General features: G+C 40.1%; 1 protein-coding gene across 3 annotated transcripts in view; it reads right to left on the bottom strand.

The window, feature by feature from the left end:
* Positions 1–681: 681 nt before the first annotated feature.
* The window catches only part of KATNAL1 (katanin catalytic subunit A1 like 1), a 110929-nt gene continuing 84595 nt past the window's right edge, over positions 682–27015 (bottom strand). For all 3 annotated transcript variants that reach the window (XM_055139902.1, XM_055139896.1, XM_055139909.1), the window contains exons 7-11: positions 25906–26064; positions 24560–24686; positions 22087–22221; positions 8923–9049; positions 682–7228 (exon numbers count right to left, since the gene is read on the bottom strand). In XM_055139902.1, coding sequence (XP_054995877.1) covers positions 7030–7228; positions 8923–9049; positions 22087–22221; positions 24560–24686; positions 25906–26064 — 747 coding nt within the window. In that variant the 3' untranslated portion in view covers positions 682–7029. The remainder of the gene's footprint in view (positions 7229–8922; positions 9050–22086; positions 22222–24559; positions 24687–25905; positions 26065–27015) is intronic.

Genomic DNA, 27015 nt, shown 5'->3' with positions numbered 1-27015 from the left:
GTATATTTTTATAATAATCATTTACCAATAATTACAGAAAACAAGCCATAAAAAGCTGAAATGAGTGGAGTCTGGTTAGTTTGTGCTGCAGCGATTAATACGGACAGACCACTTAACCACCGTTCTCCTTAAACTGGGCCAGGCAAATCACTAACATTCTGAGAAGCCAGCACAAAAGAGAATAGGCTGCTTTAAAGGGCTAATAAAAGTGAAGTGCTGGGGGCCTGGGAGATCTTACAACTGGTGACAAAGCTTAAAAAAAAAAAAGTTAGCTTCTACTTTTTAACCTTGTGACTCTTCCACCTGACCATTTTACCTTGTGCTCCTCTGTACTGCATTTTATACTTGACTCTGTCCACTACACTTCACTTAACATTGTTCCCTCTGTACAACATCTGACTTTTGTCTTTTTCAGGACAAAAAATCACTGGATTTCTACTTAAATGAGCTCCCCCAAATGCAGTTCTTTGATACCAAGTAAATGTATTCTCCCTTTTAATCACTTCCTGTACTTCTAAGTCAATAAGCACTAACGCAAGGTATCACTAAAAGGTGGGCTGAGGAGCGGGTGTGTGACATAATATATAGAGACTTTTATGTTTTATTTTTTTCTAGAAGCCTAAAACTTCTCCCCTGTCAAAAAGTGTCAGTTGGTGAGATTTATAAAATAAGACAAAGTCATCCAGAAAAATTACCGCATGGAACATTTATTGTGCAACAGTGCCACCCAAGTAAGTGTATTTATTAAACCAATTAGAATTCATTAAAACCCCACGCTTCATTGCAAAAACCTTAAAATTATTAATATAATTTATAGCAAACACAAAACACGGGGTTTACAGTGTATGTTATTTTAAGAACTAAAACTCTGGGAAGTCATTCCAGATCCAAGGAGGGCTTTTTTCCCCCACTGGTGGCAGGTGACTAGGGATTAGAGATCAAATGTGAATCATAAAGGAAACAGTGACAAGCAACACTCTAGAAATTACCAAGTTACATCCTATGTTCAAGTAAAATGAAGTTCACGAGACTAGCAGAGTAGTAACACAAAATGTAAAAAAAAAAAAAAGCACATTTAATTTAAATATAATTTACAAACTGTGGTCTTTTATTTAGGCTCAAAATACTGGGAGACAAACACTGAAACAAAAGTCTGTACAATACACTTATAAACTATGGTAAGAAGTTGTGATCTCAGTGGACACTGTGTCCAGGCAATGTCAACTGAATGGAAATCCCTGCTGCTAAACCACCAGGTGAAAAGAGCATTTCTGTGTATTTTCACAAAATACTGCAGGTGCTGCAGTGATGTCCTTTTGTTCGTGTTTCATTAAACCTTTGATGAGAAAAAATAATCCCAGCAGCACTGAACCCATTTCACTGGAGGACTTTTGTTATATGTCTTGTCGCTGAAAGTTGCAGTGTCCATACACTTACACTTGGAATTCACAGCAATTAAGTGAAGACAGTAGTCTTAGGTTTTTAGAGGAAGGACACATGAGCAGTTAGGTTCCAGGTTTTTAATGTCACATTAGTTCATTTATATGAAGCAATGAGAGAATGGGAGCCTATGTGTAGTGCCCGGAAACTGCTCCTTGGAAAGAAACATTCACATCTGGAAGGTGAGAGGAGGAAGAAGAACACAAATATTCCAGGGAGGCTTAATTTGGAATATAAGCCTTTGTAGAAGAAGACAACAATTTGAAACAAAGAACTCCAAGGTTAAAAATAAATTAAGGGGCAGAGGGCAAGATGAGAGAAAAGGAAGTACTTGAACAAATCTGCACAGAGGCTGAACTGAATTCAAATTTGGTTTCAATTCATTCCCACTGAAAACTAAGCCTGGTTAGCTGAGGTAGACAGAGTGCAGATTCTGGTTTCCCAAAGGGCAATAATATAGCCACTTCAGAGGTTGTGTGATCAAAGTGCATTTAATAGTATTAAAAATTGAATCATAGGGAGCCCTTTCAGAGGAGAAAAACACCTGTATTAATTCCCTATTTGTTGTACCAAATTTGTTGTACCAAATTTCCAAATGCATACAAAGGTACTTACTGCTAGTGATAAAGCAGTATTCAGGTTATTTAGATATTCAAATAAGGTAAATCATGAACTGAAACAAAAAAATAAATAAAAAAGATAAATTTTAGGACATGAACTTAATTTTTTACTGTTATTATTAACAAGTCACCTGAAATCCTAGAAGTATTAAAATTAAAGTACTGTCTAGAGACAAAAAAAACTAATTGAAAACTAAAAAAATTATTGTTAACTTCTGAGTATCTAAAAACATATCTATATAGTATTTCATTTTTAAATATAGTTTCTATGTTAAATATTAAAAGCAAATGTCTCAAAAATAAATAACTATGAAAAGCATAATTTAAAAGTATAAATAAGTAAACATGGTAATTACAACAGTTTTTAGCACTTTCTGCAAAAATTGTGAAGATTAGAATAAAACATTTACAGTTTCAATATTTCTATCCTCCTAATAAGCCATTCAACTATAATCTCTACTCTTTCTATTTTGACATATTCTTTGCTTCATGTAAGCATTATGTGCATCACAAATTAAGTGTTAGGTAAATATTATTAGATGATTAGAGAGTTACGGGACAAAGGAGAAAATGTGACAAGAGTAATTACTATTGTTTTCTCAGACATATCAAGATGACCCTTTCTTAGAAAAAGGCCAGCATATATCCTTAACATGTCATGCCATACACATCCCTAAGAAAATTTGCAATTATTATTAATACACTAGTATGAACAATGGGAATCTAGCTTAGTACCAAATACAAAAACAGAAATACTCACTAATCCAGACAATACTGAAAGAAGTTGAACCCCGTACAAAGAGAAATCCCGGTCTGAGCCTTCACTCATTGCAAGACAGGGGATCGAAAAATAGAACCCTAGTCTGTCAACTGATTGCTCATTTTGATCAGGGATCTAACAATGTATGTGAAGACTTCCAAGAAAGGTATTCGAGCACGAGTGCTACTCAAAACCTATAGAGTATCAAAATTTTCAAGTGCAACAGAGGCAGGCTACTTGCAGTGAAGTACAAAAGTAAGATTCTATTGTACACTTGGGCTCTATGCATGCATTTTTCTCCTACGTCATCTGGATGGATGTGCATAATATAGTCACTAGATAACTGCTCACTTTTTGAGCAAACGTTTATAAGTCAGTATTTTGACTGACATTTTGATAGTAAGCCATCACCTCGTAAAAACTGCAATGTTTTTATGATAGGGGAAGCCATGCAGCCAGGTACAACATGCTCCTTCCAAGCTGTCTTGGTGTTGGAGGCAGAGGATTGGGTCATTCTGAAGTGGCTATATTTGTTACTGGCCAGAAGTCAGGGTTTATGATGCAGTGTTTATTTTCTATCTTCTACTGGGAGATTTCAGACTACATTAAAGTCATTCGCATAGTTCACATCATCAGTATTAATATTATTCCTTAAAAAAAGAAATTATGGGCTGGAGCAACAGTAGAGCGGGTAAGGTGCTTGCCTTACACATGGACTATCTGGGTTTGGTACCTGGCACCACATTTGGTCCCCTGAGCCCGCCAGGAGTGATCTCTAAGTGCAGAACCAGGAGTAACTTTTGAGCACCGCCAGGTGTGGCTCCCAAAACAAAAAATAAGACAAAAATACTATAAGCAAACTGTTTCTAACAACCATGTAATGTATTCACATGTTCATCATAATTATATATGTACCTGTTTACAATCAACATGTATCTGAGAAATGAAAGGAATAATAGAAATAACTAGATCTGCAACAGCTATATTGCCCAAACAAATGAAAATCCATTCTAATTTTAAACCATTTACAACACAAAAGAGAAGAGAGCCTTTATATACTCTTTTTCCAAAGCAAAGAAGCAGAGTTTAGTGCCCTCTGTATTTATGGCTGAACTCATGTTCCATATGTTAGAGTCTGAGGCTACAATGTGGAACCTGAGTTCCTGGTGTACTGTGTGAATACCCAGCACCCAGTAGAGGGGATATTCACCATTCAAACTAATACTATCCACTGAGGAATCGATCGGATACCTGCATAACAGAACTAGTCCATACACGGTCCTAACAGCACTGTCATAGGATCCGAAATATGAGGGTTTTAGACCCAAATATTTCTGATTGGATCAAGCAACATAGAAAAAAATAAAAGCAAAAGACAACTATCTCACAAATTACAACTACTTGTTAATGCACACTCTCTCTCAAAAAATACAATGTGTGTACAATGTGCTTTAGATAGATCACCAATCCTTTGAGGTGTTTAAGATACAAAACATTCACTCACTACCCACACCTGGGAAAAGGCAAAATGCAGAACAAAGGAAATTAAAGAGGACACCTCACTCACAAACACAGTAAAAGTTAGCTTCCAGGAAAGTTTCCATCTTCAAGGCCAACCTTCCTGGGAAAATTTTTAAATCATAATTACCAAATCATTATCCATAAAGAAATCAAGGGGCCAAGGGGGAGACAAATACACAAAATCCAGGAAAATAATCTAGAAGAAATCAACTTAAATAAGCAAAACAAGATCTGGCCATCGAAGCACAACTGTTATCTTCACAACCAACCCTGGTCTTCAGAAGAAAACATGTGCCTGGAGGGCAACAATCTGCTCCATCGGCTGAGTGGGCCTGTACAGTCCGCTCCATCACCTGAGTGGGTCTTTTATTTTAGAAGCACATACAGAAAAGAATAAAAAGAAACTTACCTATTTACAAGTTTTAAAAGCTATTTCCGTTAAAATCATGACTTTAACTCCTATAATCTATACCTACGAGGAATGGGGGAGTAAATAGCTTTACACGAATACTGGAGTTCAGAGTCAGACTTAAATTATCTGAAAATTACATGGTTCTAAGGGGAAAATCGTTTATTTGGGGTGTGGGGTCCCATAGAGTGGTGCTCAGGGCTTACTGCTCATATGTACTCAAAGATCACTCCTGACTGTGCTCAGGGGACCACACGGGGTTCCAGGGACCAAATTGGGGTCAGCCATGTGAAGCCAACTGCCTTACCCACTGTACTATCTCTCTGGCAACAGGAAAAGCATCTCTTAAAGCAAGTTAGTAAGAAATGCTTTAAGTATCTAAAAAAAATTATATTGTTTTAAGCCAGTAAGTGTAGTTCAATATTGAAAATCCAGAATACTTTCAAACACATATTTTTCTTTAAAAGTTTGTCCACTAAAGCACAGGTCATCCAATAAAAATAGGATAAATATAATCTTAAATGCATATTTGTGATTAGATATGTTTTTATAGCCTTTTTTCTATTATCTAATTCCTACTGAACTGAATATTATGTTAAATTTCTATCATAATCTTGTGAGTACAAGTTCTCAGCCTAGACAAGGAACAATTTTTAAATTTTCAAACGAACATTTCTCATTATGTGTAATATTTTGTTAAGTTGTCTTAAGAACTATAAAGATTTTACTTTATTTTGCTTTGTATTAGCCATAAGAGTGAACTTGCTTAGAATTCCAAAGTAATTATTTAGAAAATGATAAGTCAAATTCAGGAAAATCAAATGATATATGAGAAAAGAGTCTCTTGCCCGCACGCCTGGCTGTCCTCCCCAGGGCCCCTCAGAGGGGATGGGCTCCAGCTTCCCTCCCCACCCCGAGCAGAGCTCCCGGAGGCAGAAGACCACAGGAACCTAGCCATAGCCATGCTCGAGGCCCCTCTCCACACGTTCGGACAGGCCTCACGCATGAAGGTACCGGCAGAGGAACCCAGGTGTGTGTAATTCCATCAATAGCCAACATCCAGAGACTTAAAAGTGAGCTCCTAGAAGCAATACTTCTCCCTCTGGGAGAAACGGAGAAGCTTCTGAGAGTTTCCTGCCCACATGGGACAGCCTTGCAAGCTTCCCATGGTGTATTCATATGCTAAATCCAGTAACAAGATGGATCTCATTCCCCTGACCCTGAAAGAGCCTCCAGTGTGACATCATTGGGAGGGCAGAGTCGAGAGACTTCTAAGCTCTCAGGGAAAGGACGAATTGAGAGGTTACTGAGCCCGCTCGAGAAATCGATGATTAATGGGATTTCGTGATCGTGATTGTGATATGAGAGAAATGGAGGGCATATCTTGTTTGAACATATTGAAAGAAATGTGGAATACTATAAAGACATATAAACATTTTTAAATAATATATAAACTATAATATTCTTCCAACCCTTCCCATATGAAATTTAAGAAGTGCCAAGAAGAAAAAGATACTAAAAATGAGAAAAACCTGGCAAAATGATTCACAATAATAAAGCAACAGTAAATATTCACAATAATAAACACTTACCTATTAATTTCAACAAGTTATTAGATTACTAAAAAAACACAACATGAGACATCATGGGGGAAGAGGATTAAAATTCTAACTATATGAAAGTCTCTACAACAGCTGAATTCTAAGGGCTTAACGGGCAACTTATTTTATCTGAAACTATCCCTTTTCTCTTCTTCATCATGAATTTGACACAGCTTTGATGTTAAAAATCAACATATATAGGTCCCTTGTATTCAGAGTAATGAATAGAAAAACAAAACAAAACCAAGCTAGTGGGGAGTAGAAGTCTTTCTAAATCTTTTTTTGTAAACAGTTTCTACAGTAGCGCACCAATCACTCTCTTCAGTCTTCTGTGTCCACTGGTTTGGGTGTGCAAGTAACGCATGAATGTGTGGGCTAGAGGAAAGCAGGCAGAGACTACCAAGGCCTCTACGGAAGCATTCCTTATTTCTTACCATTTCACATTCCTCATGTATTTAGGTTACATTTTCTTTCACTAAAAGCCTTCCCAATTTTCTGTCTTTTGATTTCTGTTATTATTAATTCAGCAATAATGACTTTGACAACCTAAGGTTAATTTAGCCCAAATTTGGAGTCTAGCTGCATTTCTTTAAAACCTGATTTTAAGGCAGGGGAAATGCAAGGATTTCTTCACATTCACAAACGAAAGTACCAAAACATAAAGGAGACAACAGAAATTCAAGCAGATCCAAATTCGGTCATCCATTTTTCATACTTCTCTAAGTCTGCATCAGAGACAGACTTAGCAATTTTCTTAAGAGCCAAGTCAAAGTCCCCTTTGGTCACAGGCATCTGAAGCTCCTCCTTAGAAAGCGCACGAATCTCTTCAGGACTTAAGCCATTGATTCGCCGTCTCATTGCCATTAAAGAAGCATCCCTACAAATAAACCAAAATCAGTGAACATTTTCAACTGTAAGCAAGTAAAAGAAAACATTCAAAGGGTAATTTTATATGTTTTTGTAAAGCTCTTCATAATTTTCCTAATCAGAAAGGTCTCAAAGGTTTGATAAATGTTACAACATGATGGGATGAAAAGGACTCAAACATAAAAATGTATCACTAATGGAGCCTAAAAAAATTCTAGTTGGACTCGGTACTAAATTTCCTTTCCCCCATTTGCTCCTCAAAGACTGCCAAGAATTTTAGACAACGGAAATATAATGTTTAAATACCAAAGAGTACACTTAGAAAAGAACATATGGCTAATGTTAAGATAAGTGGAATTGTATACAAGTTTGCTGACAATCCAATGAGAGACAGTGAGGCTAGGAGACGCTCCCTCCTACCACGAATATATCTACGTACAGTAAAACCCAAATTCTGGACCCAGTGAAGTTGTAGGAAACAAAAAGGATAAAAGCTGTTTTTTTTCCAGATTCTATTTTCTGCTCTCTTTTTTGATCACTTAGATAGAAATAAGTTTGGGAGAGTAGAAAACTAGTGCTCGTGAACTATTTGGAAGACCAAGTCAAAGAAAACTTCAAATTTTGATATATTTTACTCCTTTAGGTATCTACTGTTAAATTTAGATAAATATGGGAAAAAATACTGATATAAAAAGTGAGAAACTGGGGCTGGAGCAATAATACAGTGGGAAGGATGCTTGCTTGGCCCAATTCAGGTTGCATCCCCAGCATCCCAGAGAGTCCCCCAAGCACTGCTAGGAGTAATCCCTGGGCACAAATTCAGGAGTAACCACACAGAATCACTGGGGTGTGATGCAAAAAAACAAGAAACAAACAAGCAAACAAGAAAGTAAGAAACACAGAGGCTGAAGATAGTCCGAGAGGTGGGAGCTCATGCTTTGCATCCAGCTGGCTCGGGCTTGATCCCTGGCACTGCACAGTCCTCCAAGCACCACCAGGAGCAACTCCTAAGTACCAAGCCTGGCACTGAACCTAGCACAGCCCCTAAGCACAGCAGAGACTGGACCCCAAACAAAAACAAAAGACAAACACAGATGTATGGAAAGGTCTTAAGGAAAGGCTAAGGAAGATGTCAATTTAAATATAACTATGAAAATAAGCACTAGGAAAACAATCTTCACTAAGTGATATGAAAGGAGTAAAAATGATGCCACTAAATTAAATAAAATTTGAAATGTTATGTGTTAATCTCCTTTTAATTTAGTAACACAATTATAGATGTACATATATTTATGTACATATGCATATACTTATATTTCTTATCCATAGCTTAAACTGACCGACAGTGTTCATGTAGGTGTGATAAAATAATGCGAACTAAAATGAAACGATACTATTTTATGTTGATTTTGCTAGTCTCCAATTTGGGATTAAACTGAACTTAGGTTGTCAAAGTTATTATTACAAAATCAGTAATTGCCTTTTCTTTAAAAATAAAAGGATAGATAAGAAAAGTGATCATACCATTACCTAATTATTCATCGTAACAATGACAAAGTTATAAAAAAATGGATAAACATTAAATCGCTTTTCAAAAATAGTTCCTGTTTTCCTATCAGGAGCTAATTACAAAGACTGAAAGACCATTCCCCCTACTAAATCTATAACTAATATCTAAAGTTACAGACCACTTTGAAAAAGTACCTGCAAACATTAGTTATATCAGCACCAGAGTAGCCTTCAATCTTCTCTGCTATGTCTTCCAGCTGAATATCAGGATCCAGTTCAACTTCTCTTAGATTGATCTTCAGAAGGTCAGTTCTTCCCTTGGCTATTAGGAAATTTTTTGTTGTTGATGTTAGATGTTTTACTTTGCAAATAATTTTGATGAGAAAACAGAAATCAACAAACATTCAGGGATGGGGGAAAGTGACTAATGCAAAGAAGAGGCCATAATTTTGAGTCCATTAGAATTACCAAGTCATCAACTGACTCAGGGAACCATAAACACCATTCTTCTATCTGCCTTGGCTGCAATAACTGAAAACTCAATCAAAACTCAGTTTTTCCTGCAGTCAACATACTTTCTATGAGAAGAATGTAAGATTGTAAAAAAAATATAAACAGTATTCAAGCACCAGAAATGATTCTTCACCAAAAAAAGAATTTAGTACAGTTTTATGAGACTTGATAGCATGCAGTAACTCCCATGAATTATTTTCCCCACCCTTTAGTATAATGATTTTCATAGCTCTAATCAATAGTTTTTTTAAAAGATTTTTTTCTGGAAATTAATAATGGGCACCAACTGCTTAGAACTTTTTACTTGGAGAGTCAGTCCACAGACATTTGCCATTCCAGTCTTAAATGTATACTGAGTAAACTCAAACTACAGAAATTTTAAATCAGTCTTGTTTGTTATTTTACTATCGCTTTTAGCAGAAAATCTGCTTAATGCAAGATACAAAGATAATACACAACTAGTTAGAATCAGGTGCTCTACTATTTCCTGATAGGCAAAATGAAATTTAATTTTGCCCAACTTAGATTCTTAAAATCTCAGAGATAGTTCAGCTGTTGAGCCCCCACCTTGCAGGCATGAGGACCCAGGCCTGAACACCAGCAGCACCACAAGGAAGGTCCCATCAGCACTGCTGTTTGTGAGCCCCATGCGACAAACAAGTATGCAGTATCCTCCACACACTGTAAGTGTGAGTGCCACAACCAAGTGTGCACAGTGAGACCATCGCAACAATGACAAAGAGAAAGGAAGGAGGGTGAAAAAGAAAACTCTTTTTTTTGGGGGGCTAAGGTTTGAGCTACACTTGGTGTTGCTCAGGGGTCACTTTTGATGGTGCTCCAGACACTATACTGAGGTGCCGCGGGGTCACTTTGGCGTTGGCCATATCCAAGCTAAATGCCCTACCTGCTATATTATCTCTCTTGCCTCAGGAACAAATGGCTTTGGTGGTTTTGGGGTTTTATGTTTGCTTGTTTGTTCTGCCACATCCTGTGGTACTCAGGGCTTACTTCTGGCTCTGTGCTCAGAGATACTCCTAGTGGTGCCCAAGGAATGCTATGGGGTGCCGAATTTGAATCTAATTTGGCATGTGCAAGGCAAATGCTCTACCTGCTGTACTATGGTTCTGGACCCTGGAAAGAATAGCACTGTAGCACTGTCGTCCCGTTATTCATCGATTTGCTCAAGCAGGTATCAGTAACGTTTTCATTGTAAGACTTGTTACCGTTTTTGGCATATCGAATACGCCACAGGCAGCTTGCCAGGCTCTGCCGTGCGGGCAGGATACTCTCAGTAGCTTGCTGGTCTCTCCAAGGAGGACAGAGGAATCGAACCCGGGTTGGCCACGTACAAGGCAAATGCCCTACCCACCGTGCTATCGCTCCAGTGTGATATCATTTTTATTACTGGAAAGATAGTTTTAAAAATTCTTAAGGGGCCAGAGAGATAATCCAGTGACTAAGGCACTTGCCTTGCATGTGGTCCACCCCAATTTGAATCCCCAACACCAAATAGAATCCTCCGATCACGACCAGGAGTGATTCCTGAGCACAGAGCCAGGGAAGAGCCATGAGTAACTGCTGGATGTGGCCCTAATTATGTAAGTTTAATGGTTTAAGGGAGCAGGGGAGAGGTTGGCAGCAAAGCGCTGCCCTGCAAGCTCTAAGCCACAAGTTCTATCTGGTGATGCTGGCATGTGCCAAGCATGGCCCAACAAGTCCACTGTCTGGGACCTCTGGAGGCATGACCTAGTGTGTCACTGACACTTCATACCCAGGTGAACTCGAGCAATGCAGTAGAGGTATGTGGCAGCCTGCGAGCATTGCAAATAATGTGCAGGCAATGCAGTCAGGAGTGTAAGCCCAGTGAACACACATGTGAACTCCAGAGCTCCCGGAAGACACTGTTTTTATGTGTGGATCAGCCTCTGTCATCATACCAGCCAAGAGAAGGGAAAGGGGACATTTTCTTCAAGATTTAAAAGCACCATTACATACTGCATATAGTTATCCTTTAGTCTTTTTAAAAATCAGTGTCTAAGTATCTATTTTTTTTTTGTTTTGTCTTCTATGACATTGACAACTCTCCAGATGACTAATGCAGTCAAGACATTCCAATAAATATCCCTTCACTTCTCTTTGTAGAAAATGACAGAAAGGGACCCAAAAAATGCTTATAGAAATGGAAATAACTAAGTCTGATCAAGATATTCCAGAGGACAATAAAGTGTCCTCTTCAGGGGGAGTAATAGGGGGAAAACTACTCTGTTAAATTTCAAGACTTAAAACAAAGCAACAGGACTCAAATCAGTATAACACGCTAACAGTGAAAGACAAATGGATCAGTGCAGGAGCAGACCAGAGAATGAACTACAGATCTAATTTATGACAGAGCTATTTCAGGTAAATAGGAGAGGAGTGTCTTTTCAATAGCTGATGACAGAAAAAAAACAGCTGACTATCCACTGGGATAAAGAATGATTTTGTTTTTGGTTTTTGGGCTATATCTGGCAGTGCTCAGGGGTTACTCCTGGCTCTGCACTCAGGAATCACTCCTAGTGGGCTCAGGAGACCATATGGGATGCTGGGGATTGAACCCGGGTCTGGTCGTCCAAGAAGTACCTTACATGCTGTACTACTCAGGCCCTGGGTTTAAAAAATGAAATTGGGTCTTAACTCATACCATACACAAAAATCAGTTCCAAACACTGATCTAAATATAAATGGAAAAAGTATCAGCATCTTAGAAGATAAAACCAGGAGGGTAGGGTGGGGGAGAAGAATGCCTTAATGATAAAAACATTCTTAAGCATAATGTATACATTAAAGGCTATTTAAAAAATCAAATCAGGGGTGAGAGAGATTGAACAGTGGATAGGGTGTTTGCCTTATACACAGCTGATGTGGGTTCAATCTCTGGCACCGTATATGGCTCCCTGAGCTTGCCAGAAGCTAGGACAAAGTACTGAAGTACTGAGCATTGCTGGGTATGGCCCAGAAAAAAAAAAAGAAACAAAATACAAAGGAAAATACTTATAAACCAACCACATTATATTACTACATGTACACATTTAATTAGGAAGTACCCTTCATCAAAAGATGCTGTAAATACAGTGAAACACAGAAGCTGTAGCAGTTTGAGAAGATATTTACAACATATGTAAGTCATAAAAGATATAGCCAAAATATTTAAAGAAGCACAAAACAATAAGAAAAAGTCAGACCTTTTGATAGAAAAAATGTGCTACAAATGTTTACCAGATATATCTTGAAATCCAAATGGCCAATATGTGAAAATATGTTCAAATTCTTGCAAAGAAAAATTAAACAAGAATGTGATCGTAGTGCACACCAAGAATCTGATCTACACTGAAGAGGCTGACAATCCCAGGTGCTGGGAAACGTGACACAGACGCACACTGCTGGCGTAAACGGGAGGAGGAGCAGCCGTTTTTTCGGGAAACAGATTGGATTTACCTACTGATGTTTCAGTTACACATGTTGTACAAACAAATATGATCTAGAAATTCCAAGCCTAAAGAAATGTAGGCATTTCCAACACTATACATCTGTAACAATTTTTACAGTAGAATGTTCCTTATTGGCCTAGAACTGGAAATAGTCAAAATGCCCCTCAAATAACAGACGAGATAGCCATGGTGTTAACCACCAAGGAGTGGTGTAAATAGAACAGCATCCCCTCTCCTGAATTCTGACAGAAGTCCTACCCTTGAACCCCAGCATGGAGAGAGAGCCCCCCCAAAGAGTTCACCAAAATAAAATGAGGTCAGGTGCACAGGCCTTGCTCCAATACGACTGGGACTTTAAGAGAAGCCAAAGGTGGGACACAGACCGACAGAGAGACAGGCTCCATGAAAGCCTGGGAGACCACAGCCATCTTCAAGGCAAGGAAAATTCGTTCCCAAGTGGAATCCACCCTGCTGAAAACTTGATCTTGAATTCCCAGCCTCTAGAACTGTGAGAAAACTGATTTCTGGAGTGTAAGTCACCAAGTCTGTGAGACTTTTTCATGGCAGCCCTAGCAAACCTGCAATTGCCACACAACAACAACAGCAACAACAACAACAAAATGAACTCCTACAAAATGTTGCAACAGGGGTGTATCTTTAAAATATACTGAGAAAATATCAGGATATAGTTCAGTGGTAAAGTACTAGCTTTGCCTGTGTGAGGTTCTGCAAAATACACACACACACACACACACACACATATACACACACATATACACACACACACAGGTGCTGATCGTGACTTGGTGGTAGAAAATATGCCTTAATATGCAGATGGTTCTTGGCCTGATCCCTGCCACAGCAAAGGAAAAAAACCAAAAAAAAAGTAAAGAACAAATTTTATACACAACAAAAGAGGCAAAATTAAATGAATGTCATTAATATTGTTTCATTTGTGTGAAGTTTTATTTATTTATTTTTGCTTTTTGGGTCACACCCGGCGATGCAAAGGGGTTACTCCTGCACTCAGGAATTACTCCTGGTGGTGCTCAGGGGATGATATGGGATGCTGGGAATCGAACCCGGGTTGGCCGCGTGCAAGGCAAACGCCCAAACCACTATGCTAACACTCCAGCCCCACTTTTGTGTAAATTTTTAAAGGAGGTGTGGGGCTGGAGTGATAGTACAGCAGATAGGGCATTTTTCTGGGCCAATTCACTTTTGATGGCTGGCACCCCATCTGGTCCCCGAAATCCCACCAAGACTTATCTCTGAGTACAGAGTCAGGGGTAAACCCTAAGCACCACTAGGTGTGGCCCCAAAACAAAAATAAATAAATAAAAGGAAGCAAATTTTTGCTTGTGGCTATATTATCAGGTGATAAATAAAAAAAAAAAAAATCTTCCATTAAAGGAATAATAATGATTACCACCAGGGGGCAGGAAGAGAGCTATGCTAAGAACATTTGGGAGCATCAGGGGTCCTAGAAATGATTGTGAACATTCTCTCTCTCTCTCTCTCTCTCTCTCTCTCTCTCTCTCTCTCTCTCTCCTCTCCCTCTCCCTCTCCTCTCCCTCTCCCTCTCCCTCTCCCTCTCCTCTCCTCTCCCTCTCCCTCTCCCTCTCCCTCTCCCTCTCCCTCTCCCTCTCCCTCTCCCTCTCCCTCTCCTCTCTCTCTCTCTCTCTCTCTCTCTCTCTCTCTCTCTCTCTCTCTCTCCTCTCTCTCTCTTCTCTCTCTCTCTCTCTCTCTCTCTCTCTCTCTCTCTCTCTCTCTCTCTCTCTCTCTCTCTCTCTCTCTCTCTCCCCCCCCTCCTTCCCTCCCCTCCTCCATTCCTCCCTCCAAGAGCAGTCATGGAGCAGCAAGGAGGCACTTCGCCAGCCTCTGTGCCCAGTACTCAGAAGCTCAGGAGCTTACTGGGGGTTATTCCCAGCAAATGGCTGCCTTGCAGCCCAAGGCATCCCGCAGGTGTTGCAGAGTCAAAGGAGTACCCTACTCAGTCGTCAGCAGGGGGACTGCCTCAAGAAAAGGGGAGTGGAATCAGTAGGGATGGAAGATGCATGCCGAAAGTAGATAATGGACCAAACATGATAACCTCTCAGTGTCTGTGTTGCAAGCCATAATGCCCAAAAGTAGAGAGACAGTATGGGAATATTATCTGCCATGGAGGCAGGGGGAGGGTGGGAAAGGGTGGATATACTCAGGATATCGGTGGTGGGGAATGTGCACTCGTGGAGGGATGAGTGTTTGATCATTGTGAGATTGTAACCCAAACATGAAAGCTTGTAATCATCTCACAGTGATTCAATAAAATTAAAAAAAAAATAGAAAAAAAAAAGAGAGGAGTGGAGGGCATTCTCGGTGCCAGCACACAGAAGGCGCTGGTGCTCCTGGGCTCCAGCCGGAACTCTGAACCAACCAAGTGCACCCTTTTCTAGTGCCAGTACGCACAGCAGGGTACTAGTCAAAGGTCACGTGTGCTCGTTAGTTAGTCCTGACATCAAAAGACAACTGTCCTCCCTAGCAACTTAAATATCAAGTTTAATATACTTTTCCACAGAAATAAAATTGCAGACAACTTCAACAAAAAAGAATAAATCTGTTCCGAAACAGGTTCTGGGGGACCAAAGCTTTGGGAAATGGCCTGTTTTCCCATCGTCATTGTGACTTGGGAAAATTGGGGGGAAATTAACACTGGCTCTATCTGTGATTTGTTAGGCAATTCTATGGAAGATTTATTAGCTGCATAAAAATGAATCAATGGTATTTGATAACCGTGAAAAAGGGCTGACTGATGTGTTTATTAGTCACAGGATTCAGAATTTCCAATGGTAAGTAACGGAACTAACAGACATTCTAAACTTAAGTTTTTGTTTAGAAATTTCTGGCAGATCATACACTTTACCTTGTCACAGCAACTCCTGAGTTCACTGTCACACAAGCACAGCCACTAACGCTGGGGTCAGGCCCCGGTGGTGCTGCAGTGGATAGGAACATCTTACCTCTGAAAGCCTCAATATCCTCACAAGTAAAATAAAGTTAAAAACAGATTCTACCTCCGAAGACTGTTAGAATTCAATGAATAAATATATGCAAAGCCTGATCCACAGTCAGCTCTGGATAAAATGTGTTCCATCACTATCATCATCCAAACAACAAATTGGGTTATATAGAGAGAGAGCAAGTCTGGACTTCTTCCATTAAGGATCATAAGACAGAGAGTCAGACAGACAGACAGAGACAAAGACAGAACAAGGACAACACACCCAAGGACACAAAATAAGCACTTAGACCAAGGCAAAGCTAGTCCAAAGAAGACTTCAGAGATCTGGAATAATTTCATATCAACTCTGAAAAATTACTAAGAGGAAGAGAAAAATATCTGGAAAATGGGAACATTACAAACAAATATATGTAAGTAGAAAGAAGTATGTGTTTACCAAAGTGCAAACAGGTTAAAAAACAACAGAATGAGTAATGCAAAAAGGCACATTAAGGATAGTAAAATATGAATTTGAAGTAAAAAAAAAGAAAGAAAGAAAGGAAAAAGCACTCTGGATATTACAGGAAATCAGAGTCAAAAATTTAAGAGACTCTATGATGTCTTCATGGTTTAGTCTAAAAGCAAAACAAAATTAAATGAAAGGGGCAGGGAAATAAGCTGATTAGGTGATGGCTGCTATAGTTTAGATGCATTTTAGATGATCAAATGTCCACCCGAAGCATAAATAAATGATGGCATGCCATTATTTATTTAAAGGAAGCAACTTAAAGAAGGCCACGTTCCAACAGGCCCTTCTGCTCTGTGTTTGGCCATAGCAGACTGTGTCTACCGGAGGGCTGCAGGGGATCACTATCTCCTTCTCACCCACCCTTCTACCATATGGCTTTGCCATTCTCCCACTGGAGGGAGTCTAACTCCCCTTCTCTGAATACCAGCTTGCCAATGACTGCCACCCATAGTTGAGCAGAGTGAAAGCACATGACCCGCCAGGGCAAGGTCATAAAAGGCAGATACAACTCCTACTTCCAGTGAGACAATCACGTCTGAAACCCTGAGCTAATAATCCTGGCATAGGAGTACCCTGATGCAACCTCAAAGGGCTTAGCTGGCACAGAGGGGGCTCCAGACAGTCCCAGCTGAGGCCCCAACTCTCCACCCAGAGATGTGTGAGTGACAGCAATCAGATGATACCAGAATTCAGATATGCATTCTCCACTCCACTGCTGAACCTTTCCTGTGATGCTTTGCGCATCATGTGACAGATGCCATCCTTGTGAGAATCCATAGAAATTCCTGGTTCACAGAATCAGCAGGTAAAATAAGACTGTTTAGTCCTATTAAATATTGGAGTATTTTTGTTAAATAGCAAGAGTAAATATACCACCAAGTCCTGTCTCTAAATTAAAAAAAAAAAGTAAACTACATAGCATAAGATGGCCATTTCCTATTTTATCTATTCTGATTCTATGTTGTTGTTTTTATTGTTGTTGCTGTTTTGGGAAACACAGCCATCTAGGCTTACTCCTGGCTTTGTGCTCAGGGATCACTCCTCATGATACTCAGGGGACCGTATGGGGTGCTGGGGACTGAACCAGAATCAACCACGTGCAATGCAAGCTATACTGTCTTCTATGCCTATTCCGATTCTTACAGTAACTTGTACTTTCAACTAAAGATTTCCTTTCATGGTTGTTTTGACCACAAAACATCTTTCAATTTAAATATAAACCACTGTTTTCTATTACATTTACCCTAGTCTTCCAAATCATTCTTCCAGGTCTCTTGTCTTCCCCAATTTTCTTTATTGTTCTATCTCTTTCAGACTCTTCTATCTTACCAGTCACAACAGTTATCCACCTTATGTTCACTTTTAAGCAACCATGCCTGTTTCTGTTTGTGTCTGGAACTTCAGTGAAAGTAGAACAACCTCCATTAAATCTCCCTTATGCACCTCAGATGTCTCTATTCTTCATTCTCGGCTCCCAGTACGATGAAGAACTCCAGCGGTGCAGGTCAGACTATTTTGTCCTAGTTAAGTGTATGCCCACTTTCCACTCTGGGAGCCTCTAAGAATAAACACTGTACAATGTTTATCTTTGTATTCTCACAGTCTTTTGTGGAGAAAAGAATTAAACGAAACCTGTTGAGCTAACGAATACAGGTGAAAGGTTTGTTTGGGAGTCTTTTAGGAGAAAGCAGTTTCACCCATGGTCGTGAACTAGCTGTAAGACTGCAATGAGAGAACAGAAGTACCCTGAGGTGATTAGTTCTAGAAGAAATGGTCTTTTTCACATAGGGAAACATATTTATGTGATGTCCTTCCACCAGGGCCAGAACAATAGTACAGCCAGTAGGGCACTTGCCTTGCAGGTGGCCGAGCCAGGTCCAATCCCCAGCACCACATATGTGCCTCCCCCCCCCCCAAAACCCCGTGTCCCACCAAAGGTGATTCCTGAGTAAACCCTGAGCAGTGCCAAATGTGGCACAAACAACAAACAAATAAAAAGCCCTTTAGGTCGTCAAATCTATTTTCTTCTCCAATTTTTTAAAAGAAAGTTAAATTTCAATCTTTATATCAAAGGATGTCTCTCTACCAACCCCTAAGCTTTCCTAAACAATCCAATATAAGAAATAGGCTTATTTTCCTAATTTTTCCCCCCAATTTTCCTAAAAACCGTCACCAGGGCTGGTGAGACAATAGAGGGGTAAGGTGCTCATTTGCACATGGCCAATCTTTGGCCCCAGCATTCCCTATGGTCCCCTGAACCTTACTAGGAGTGATCCCTGAGCATAATCAGGTGTGCCCCCAACAAAACCAAATATTGTTATTACTCAACTATTCTTCTAATTACAGTTTTATTACTATTACAAAGAATTAAAGTTCAAAGTATATAAGCATTAGTGAAGTCAGCTGAAATTTAATCCACATCACTGCTTGGTAACTCTCCAGGCTGCTGGCCGCCACGCAGATTTTGCACTGTAAACCTCCATAACTGCATGAGCCATGCCATAAAATAAATAGTATAAAGGGAAAGTTACAAAGAAATAAATGAATCAATGGGAAAAATGAATAAACACATGAGGAATCACAAAAAAAAAATAAAAGCTAAAAGCACTTTTTAAATATAGTTTTTAAATTTGCAAAATAGAAGATCTGAAAAAAAAGTACTGGATGAGACAAAAAGCTTATCTTTTAATCTTGGGATGGAGATGGCATGAGACATCACCTGAACAGGAAGAAAGCAGAACAGAAAGAATTATGAAAGTGCGCACCAAGACAGGTGAATAGAACTGATCCAACTTGAACAATAGAAAGAATAAAATAAGCAGCCGCAGTGGCCCATACATATTAAAACATCAAACACACACACAGGATAAACAAAGAGAGATCCACAGAGGCACATTATGGTCTAAGAGCTGAAAAATAAAAATGTATAATCTTAAGAGGAAAACCACTCAAGTAAAAGCAACCTCTCTCTACGGCCAAATCTGTGTCCTATATTTCACTCATTTAACAAAATCAAAAAGGTATGATCATGCAAAGAATTGAACATGCATGCTGATGCTGATGATAGCTTTATTTTTAATAGTTCCAAACTAGTAATAAATCAAATATTTATTAATAAAAAATTAATAATCCACAGTTTGTCAATACAGTGTACCATTACTGACCACTGAAAAACTATCATTAACAGTATTGTACTTCAATATAATGGTACTTCAATAAAATATTAAAGAAAAAAATAAATAAGGGAATTAAAAAGGACACAAAGACTATTCAATTATCAAAAGAAATCAGAGGAGGATAAAGGAATAACAGGGACAAATGACAAGATGGCAGACTTAAAATATAGCCTCATCAATATCCACTGAAAGGACAAAAAATAATGGTATACCAGTCACAGGAAAACTACCAACACATGATCCACACTGATGGAACTCAAAAGCCACTGTTCTGGCTGAATAGCCAGGCACACAAAAGTATATATTAACATAATTCCTTTTATATGTATGTAGTTATGGGCAAATTAACCCATAAAAATCAGAAGATGGGCTAGCAGATATCTCAAAGGCCTGGAGTGGATATTTTGTTTGTGGAAGCCCTGGGGTCACCCCTGGCACCAAATTGGGGCTCATTCCGTAAGCACTGCATCAGGAGTAGCCTTTGAGCATAACTTGGTGTAGTACAAAGACAGAAGAAAAACTAGGGGCAAAGCGATAGTACAGTGGGCAGAGCAAGTGCTTGCATGTGACTGAACTGGGTGCAATCCCCAGCACCCCACATGGTACCCAGAGCATCGTCAGGAGTGGTCCCTGGTTGTATAGCCAAGAGAACTGTCCTAAGCACTTTCCTGTGTGGCCCAAAAAGCAAAAAACAAAACAAAAGATCAGTACAGTGGGAAAAGTGTTTGCCTTATACATGGTTGACCCAGGTGTCAACCTGGTTTAATACATGGCACCATATAGGTTTGATCCCAGGAGTAATCCCTAAGTACAGAGCCATGAGTAAGCCCTGAGCATGGCTGGGTGTTGCCCCCAAATAAAAACAAAGCAAAATTAAAGAGTAATAGTACTGTGGGTAGGGTGCTTGTCGTACAGGTGGCTGTCCGAAGTTCAACCATATGGTCCCCTGAATCCCATATAGAAGTGATCCCTGAGCAAAGAGACAGGATTGATCTCTGAACACTACCAGGTGTTGGGAAGCAAGGAGGGAGGGAAGAAGGAAGGAAGGAAGGAAGGAAGGAAGGAAGGAAGGAAGGAAGGAAGGAAGGAAGGAAGGAAGGAAGGAAGGAAGGAAGGAAGGAAGGAAGGAAGGGAGGGAGGGAGGGAGGGAGGGAGGGAGGGAGGGAGGGAGGGAGGGAGGGAGGGAGGGAGGGAGGGAGGGAGAAAAGGAGAGGATATGGAGGGAAGGAGGGAGGGAGGGAGGGAGGACGGAAGGAAGGAAGGAAGGAAGGAAGGAAGGAAGGAAGGAAGGAAGGAAGGAAGGAAGGAAGGAAGGAAGGAAGGAAGGAAGGAAGGAAGGGAGGAAGGAAGGGAGGGAGGGAAGGAGAGAGGGATGGAAGGAGGAAAGGAGGGAGGAGGAGGGAGGGAGGGTGGAAGGAGAAAGAAAGAATCAAATAAAGAAAGGAAAAGAAAGAAAAAAAGAAAGAGTAAACAAGAAAGAGAGATCAGGCGATAAAAATTAAGAAGTGAATGCTTAGTGGGAGTCTGAATTAACTGAAGGGGGACGGCAGAAACTTCCTGGGTTGTCAGAAATATCCTCAACTTGAGTGGGGTAGTGATTAAATGGAAGAATACATTTGTCAAAATTCAACTCATTTTAGAGCTGAATATTTCACTGTATGCAAATTCTCAAGATAAAGAGAAAATTTTTCTTATAAAAATTTCAACATTCATCAACACAATGAAATTACATATATATATTTTTAAAATTTACACCCCACCTCTCTCCTTGAGTGCTGCTGCTAGGATGACGGGCCTGCACACGCCCCACACTGCAGTGCTCACCAGGGCTCAAACCTTGGGCTGTGGTGGTTGCACTGGTGGCGGTGGTACTTACCGGGGCTTGCACCCTATTAGCTGTGGTGCTGGACAAGTGCTTGTCAGCTCTCTCTCTCGCTCTCTCTCTTCTCTCCCTCTCTCCTCTCTCTTCTCTCTTCCTCTCTCTCTCCCCTCTCTTCCCCTCTCTCTATTCCCTCTCCTCTCTCTCTCTCTCTCTCTCTCTCTCTCTCTCTCTCGTCAAGCAAATGATAGCGATGGTATGTGCCAGGGTCATGCTTCCTAGTCTTGGTACTCACACAGCTTTGAGCTACAGTGCTCCGAGGGTCACACACTTTTTATGGTGCATGCACACAGCTGACTACGGTGTGGCCATCTGGAACTCAGTTGTAGCTCCTGAGAGCACAGAGCACAGAGCGGCAGGCTCCAAGAGCAAAGCTGCCAGGATCACACTTCATGCATGTGAGACTCCTGGGAACTGAACTCTCGATCAGATGCTTACGGGAAGGTGCCACAGGCTACAGTGTTATTCCACTGGCTCTGAAATTCTGGTTTTTAAAGCAGCCACATTTTGAAAACTATAACAAGGAAACTTCATTTTATTTTACCACTTAAGATTTAAGGAAGACTCTTCAAACATAAAAATTAAAACTGAGATGCTGTACTAAACTGATGAACATTAATACTGTTCTGACCATAACAACTGCTCTGAATTCTAAAGAACCTCAACAGAGAACAGTAGCCACTGGTTTTAGCTGCTGTCAATTGGTTTGGTGACTGCTACAGGCATGTGTACGTGGAATGCCAATGGCATGAACACTTAAAATGCAACAGCAAAGAAAGAGCAGGAAGCAACCTGGAGTACAAACCGGAGCGTACCTGTGGGGAGAGGTATATAGATTCTTTTCTCTAATCTCCTCCGCAGAGCTTCATCAATGTCCCATGGGAAGTTCGTAGCAGCCAATACCATGACCATTTTGGAAGGATCATCATTCTCGAGCGCTCCTCCAACTCCTACACAACACAGGAAGGGGGTGGGGGAGATGTTTCCCTTAAGGACTGTCATTCTTATGCTACTATACATTTCTACACATCTGTCACAGGCCTGGTGACAGGCTCAGTGATGAAATGAGGCAGCCCTCTGACCTCTTCCCAGGTCAGCACTCTGATGAACTCAGATGTACATATGTGCTTTTGAATTAACGTTTCTGTGTTTTGAGGGTAGACATCAAGAACTGGTGTCACTGGTCATAAGAAAGTTCTACTCCCATTTTTTGGATAGATTTCCACATTGCTCTCCATAGAGGCTTACCCAGACAACATTCTCACCAACAAGTGGATGAGGGTTCCATTCTCACCACAATCCTGCCAACATTGGCTATTTCCAGATTTTTTTGGTATGTGCCACTCTCACTGATGTGAATATCTCAACGTTCTTTTGGTTTGCATTTTCTCTAGTCATGAATGATGATGAACACTTTTTCATATACCTATTGTCCATCTATGGATTTTCTTTGGTAAAGTGTTCATCTTCTCTCCCCATATTTGGATGGTATCACTGGATTCTTTTGGTTGTTGAGTTTTATGAGTGCTTTACAGATCTTACAGATGTTTACAGACTATTATTTCCCTTAGCAGTGATTTATAGTTTCCACTGTAAGTCTCTCACCTCCTTTATTGATTCCTTGATATTTGGCCCATAGTAGACTCAGGTGTAAAGGGAGACAAGGGGGAACTTTTTGCCTGTTTGCTTGAAAGATTTCCAGATGTTTACTGAGCAATTTCTCTCCTTTTCTTTTTTTTCTCTGAAAAGGCTGCAGTAGACTAAGGAAGTGTTGGATCCTCTAGTCTAGGTGGTACTTTTATTTTGGGATGCTCCGGAGGTGCTCAGGGGTTACTCCTGGCTCTGCACTTAGTCACACTTGGTGGTGCTCAGAGGACCAAAGGGGATGCTGGATATAGAAACTGAGTTCGCTGCATGCAAAGCAAGCTCAACTACAGCTGTACTGTAGCTCTGGCCCCAGTGGAATATTCTACCATGGAGTTTTATTGCAGAGGGAGGAAGGCCTCCCAAACATTGCTCAAGGGGCTCAGACACCACTCCCAGTAATACTCGGCCAACCAGGCGATCGTTCAGTGCTAAGGCTGAGCGTGTGGAGCTATTCAGGCCATGCCAGCAGTGGTGGTGACATCTGGGGCCTCACTGGGTCCATTCAGAACATATGGCATTAGGGATCAAATCAGCACTGACCGCACGCAAGGCAATACCCAAATTCCACACTATCTCTCCAGACTCTCCTACTGTATTTTTACACCAGAGTTTAATTCTATCATACAATCATAATGGATTATAATTATCTATTGATTCCCTGCTTCCCTTCTAGACAAGTGGTTCTCAAAGCCTTTGGATCTCAGAGTTCTTTTATTCCTTAAAAATTACTGAGCTCCAAAGAGCTCTAGTTGGCACATGGAGTATATTGATAATTATTATTAGAAGCTAAAACCAATCATTTTAAAAATATTAATTCATTTGGGTCCAGGAAGAGAGTGTAGCGGACTCCTGTACAGCAGGTAGGAAGCTTGCCGTGCACCCACCCACCCCAGATTGGATCCCCGGCACCCCACATGGTTTCCTGAGCTCCACACCAAGAGTGATCCCTGAGCACAGTTGGGTGTGTCCCCAAAATACAAACAAAAGCAAATACTAATTAATTTAAAAGTGATACATTATTTCTTGACATAAATATTTTTATTTTTAAAATAACAGATTTTTGTGACCAAAAAAGTTAACTATTCAGCATTATTTACAGTTTTGCAAGTTTCTTTAATGTCTGCCTCATTCAAGAACAACTGGATTCTCATAACTACTCTGCTTCCTATCCACCTGAAGAATATAAGATATCCTACATCTTAGAAGTTTCAGGAAAATTCACTGCATACTCATTAGGGTATAAAGACTTAAAAAGAAAAAATATTGTATTGATAGTATGAAAACACTTTACACCTGCAGGCATTTTAAAAGAAACTTAAAGACCCCTAGAACCTTGAACCCTCTCTAGAACCTTTGCTCTAAAAAGTATGTTTCTCAAAGGCCACCTTATACTATCAGAACATGAAATGAACACATACTTCATATCAAGTATTCAATAAATGCTTTTTAAAGTATACAAACAAGTGAAACAAATGGGAGAATATGCAAATGATTACATCTATTCACTGAGTATTTTTTGTATGAATCGACATAAAAATCCAAAAGGTAACAAACATACAAAGTATGTTTGTAGCTAGAGTCACACACCGTCCATCTGAATAAGAGCCTAGTGCACTAAGACGGTAGTTGGGTATCACTCACCATCCATCTGAATAAGCAGCTCGGACTTGACTCTGCGACTTGCCTCATGTTCATCAGAGGTTCCTCTTCGACTGCAGATGGAATCTATCTCATCAATGAAGATCGTGGTAGGAGCATAAAATCTAGCCTTTGGAAAATAATTTTTTAGAAATCATTAATGACCTTACAGAATACTGCACACTTTTTTTTTTAATGCCATGCCTTCTTTCTAAAACAAGAAAGAGCACTGCTTTTATGCCATCATTTGGGTACTGAGAGTGAATCAATCTCTCACATTGGAAAAAAAAACAGAAAGAGAGAAAATTTCTAAAAATTAAAAGCTACGGGACTGGGGATAGAGCTAAGGGTTGAGTGCTGCTTTGCTTGCTGGAGGCGCAGGTTCGAGCCCCAGGCTTGCGTGTTCCCCAAGCACGGCTGGAACAAGAAAGGCAACAGAGCCTCGGAACACTATTGCCCCCCTAGACCAAATGCATGAAACAAAAAGCAAAGTTATATGGTGGGTGAAGTTGCACAACAGACATATAGAGACCAGCAATCCTCACCTATTTTTAAGTTTAAAATTTTCTTAAATTTTAAGTAAATAAACTTAAGATCAAATCGTCAACCTCTTGTTCTCAAATTCTTAATAACCACTGCAAATTGTTCATGAAAAAGACAATAAACTTTAACCACATGACAGATAAACTTCTGATTTAAGAAAAACTTATAAGGCAGGTTTGGGGGAGAAGGCAGCTGGGATAGAGAAAAGATCACTAAGTCAATGATGGTTGGAGGGATCGTTCGGGATGGGAGATGTGTGCTGAAAGTAGACAAAGGATGAAACATAAAAGCCTCTCAGTATTTGTACTGCAAACTATATGTTCAAAAGTAGAAAGAGAGCAAGAAGGAAATTGTCTGCCATAGAGGCAGGGGATAGGGTTAGGGGCGGTGGAGGGTGGCAAAGGGATACTGGGAACATTGGTGGTGGAAAATGTACAATGGTGAGGGATGGGTGTTCTATCATTTTATGACTGAAACTTAATAATGAAAGCTTTGAAACTGTATCTTGTGATGATCCAATAAAAAAATTATACATCCAGAATATTCATCAAATCACATGTTTCCAAAGTCTCTTCTGTCCTTACCAAGTAAAACAAAAACAGCCATCCTCCACTTCAAGAAGGAAGATATATTGAAGACACATCAATTACCCCACAAAATTGACCACTCCATCTCATCAGTGTGTCAAAACCAATGAAACTACAATGGTACTTGCTTTTTTAAAGGAAAAATAAAAAACCTAGGTGACTAGATCCATGTGAAGGGGTATCCCTTGCTTACACGTGCAGTACTTTGAAATCTCTCACCATTTCAAACAACAGACGAACCAGCTTCTCTGATTCTCCTCTGTATTTAGATGTCAGAGTGGAAGAGGAAACATTGAAGAACGTTGTGCCACATTCCGTGGCAACAGCTTTTGCGAGCATCGTTTTACCAGTGCCTGGGGGCCCGACCATCAGCACACCCTGGAATTTCAAAAGATGCACTCACTGATTTATTAGACCATAAAGAATGACAAGCTGTTAATATACAGGAAAGCCTTCCCATCAAAAGTTAACAGAGAGAAAGAGAGAGAGAGAGAGGGGGGGGGGAGAGAGCTCTTGCCCTATATGAAGGTAGGGGGTGGGGATGGGAGGGAACCTGGGGAAACTGGTACTGGGAAATGTACAGTGGTGGAGGGATAGGTGTTGAAAGGGTCTCACAGTGATTCAATTAAAAAAAAGTTTTAAAATATCAAATTAAAAACATTAAAAGTTAACTCAAAGCCCAGCAATCTGGCTTGTCAGTGGAGTTTGTGCCTTGCATGCAGAAGACCTTGTGTTTGATGCCAAGCACTGCCCCACAACACCAGATGTAATCCCTGGTCCCTCTGTAGTGGTCTCTGGAACTGCTGCCAGAGATGATCTTCAGCTCAGGTATGCAGCCCTCACAAAATTACGATGACAGAAAGGAAAGGGGACAAACAGAAAAAAACAAAAGTTATAATTTATAAAACACTCTGGCAGGAGGGAGATTTGGGGTCACACCCAGCACATTGTTGGGGTTGGGAGGTGCCCACCTGGTGATACTCAGGGGACCAAAAGGGGGGGGTCAAGCCTGGGTCTCCCCCATGCAAACCATATATTCCAGTCCTTTGAGTCATCTCTCCAACTCCTATAAATAAAACAATCTTTAAAACAGAAGTAAACTCAGTTGTCATAGTAAAGTCATGGTACTAGTATTAGAATAAAAATGAAGAAATATTTCACAAAACATCTCAAATTAGAAGAACTGGGATATGGGCTAGCAAACTGCCCTAAATGAGGAACATCCAGATAAATTTAGAGAAAAGCAACTCAATTTTCCTAACCCAGCAGAAAATAAGTACAAACCTGAGCACCACCGAGAGTGACTGCTATCTTTAAGAATAATAAAAA

The sequence above is a fragment of the Sorex araneus genome, chromosome 1 (assembly GCF_027595985.1).
Source record: "Sorex araneus isolate mSorAra2 chromosome 1, mSorAra2.pri, whole genome shotgun sequence".
Taxonomy (NCBI): Eukaryota; Metazoa; Chordata; class Mammalia; order Eulipotyphla; family Soricidae; genus Sorex; species Sorex araneus.
The sequence above is the reverse complement of the archived record's forward strand: the minus strand, read 5'-3'. Positions and strand labels throughout refer to the sequence as shown.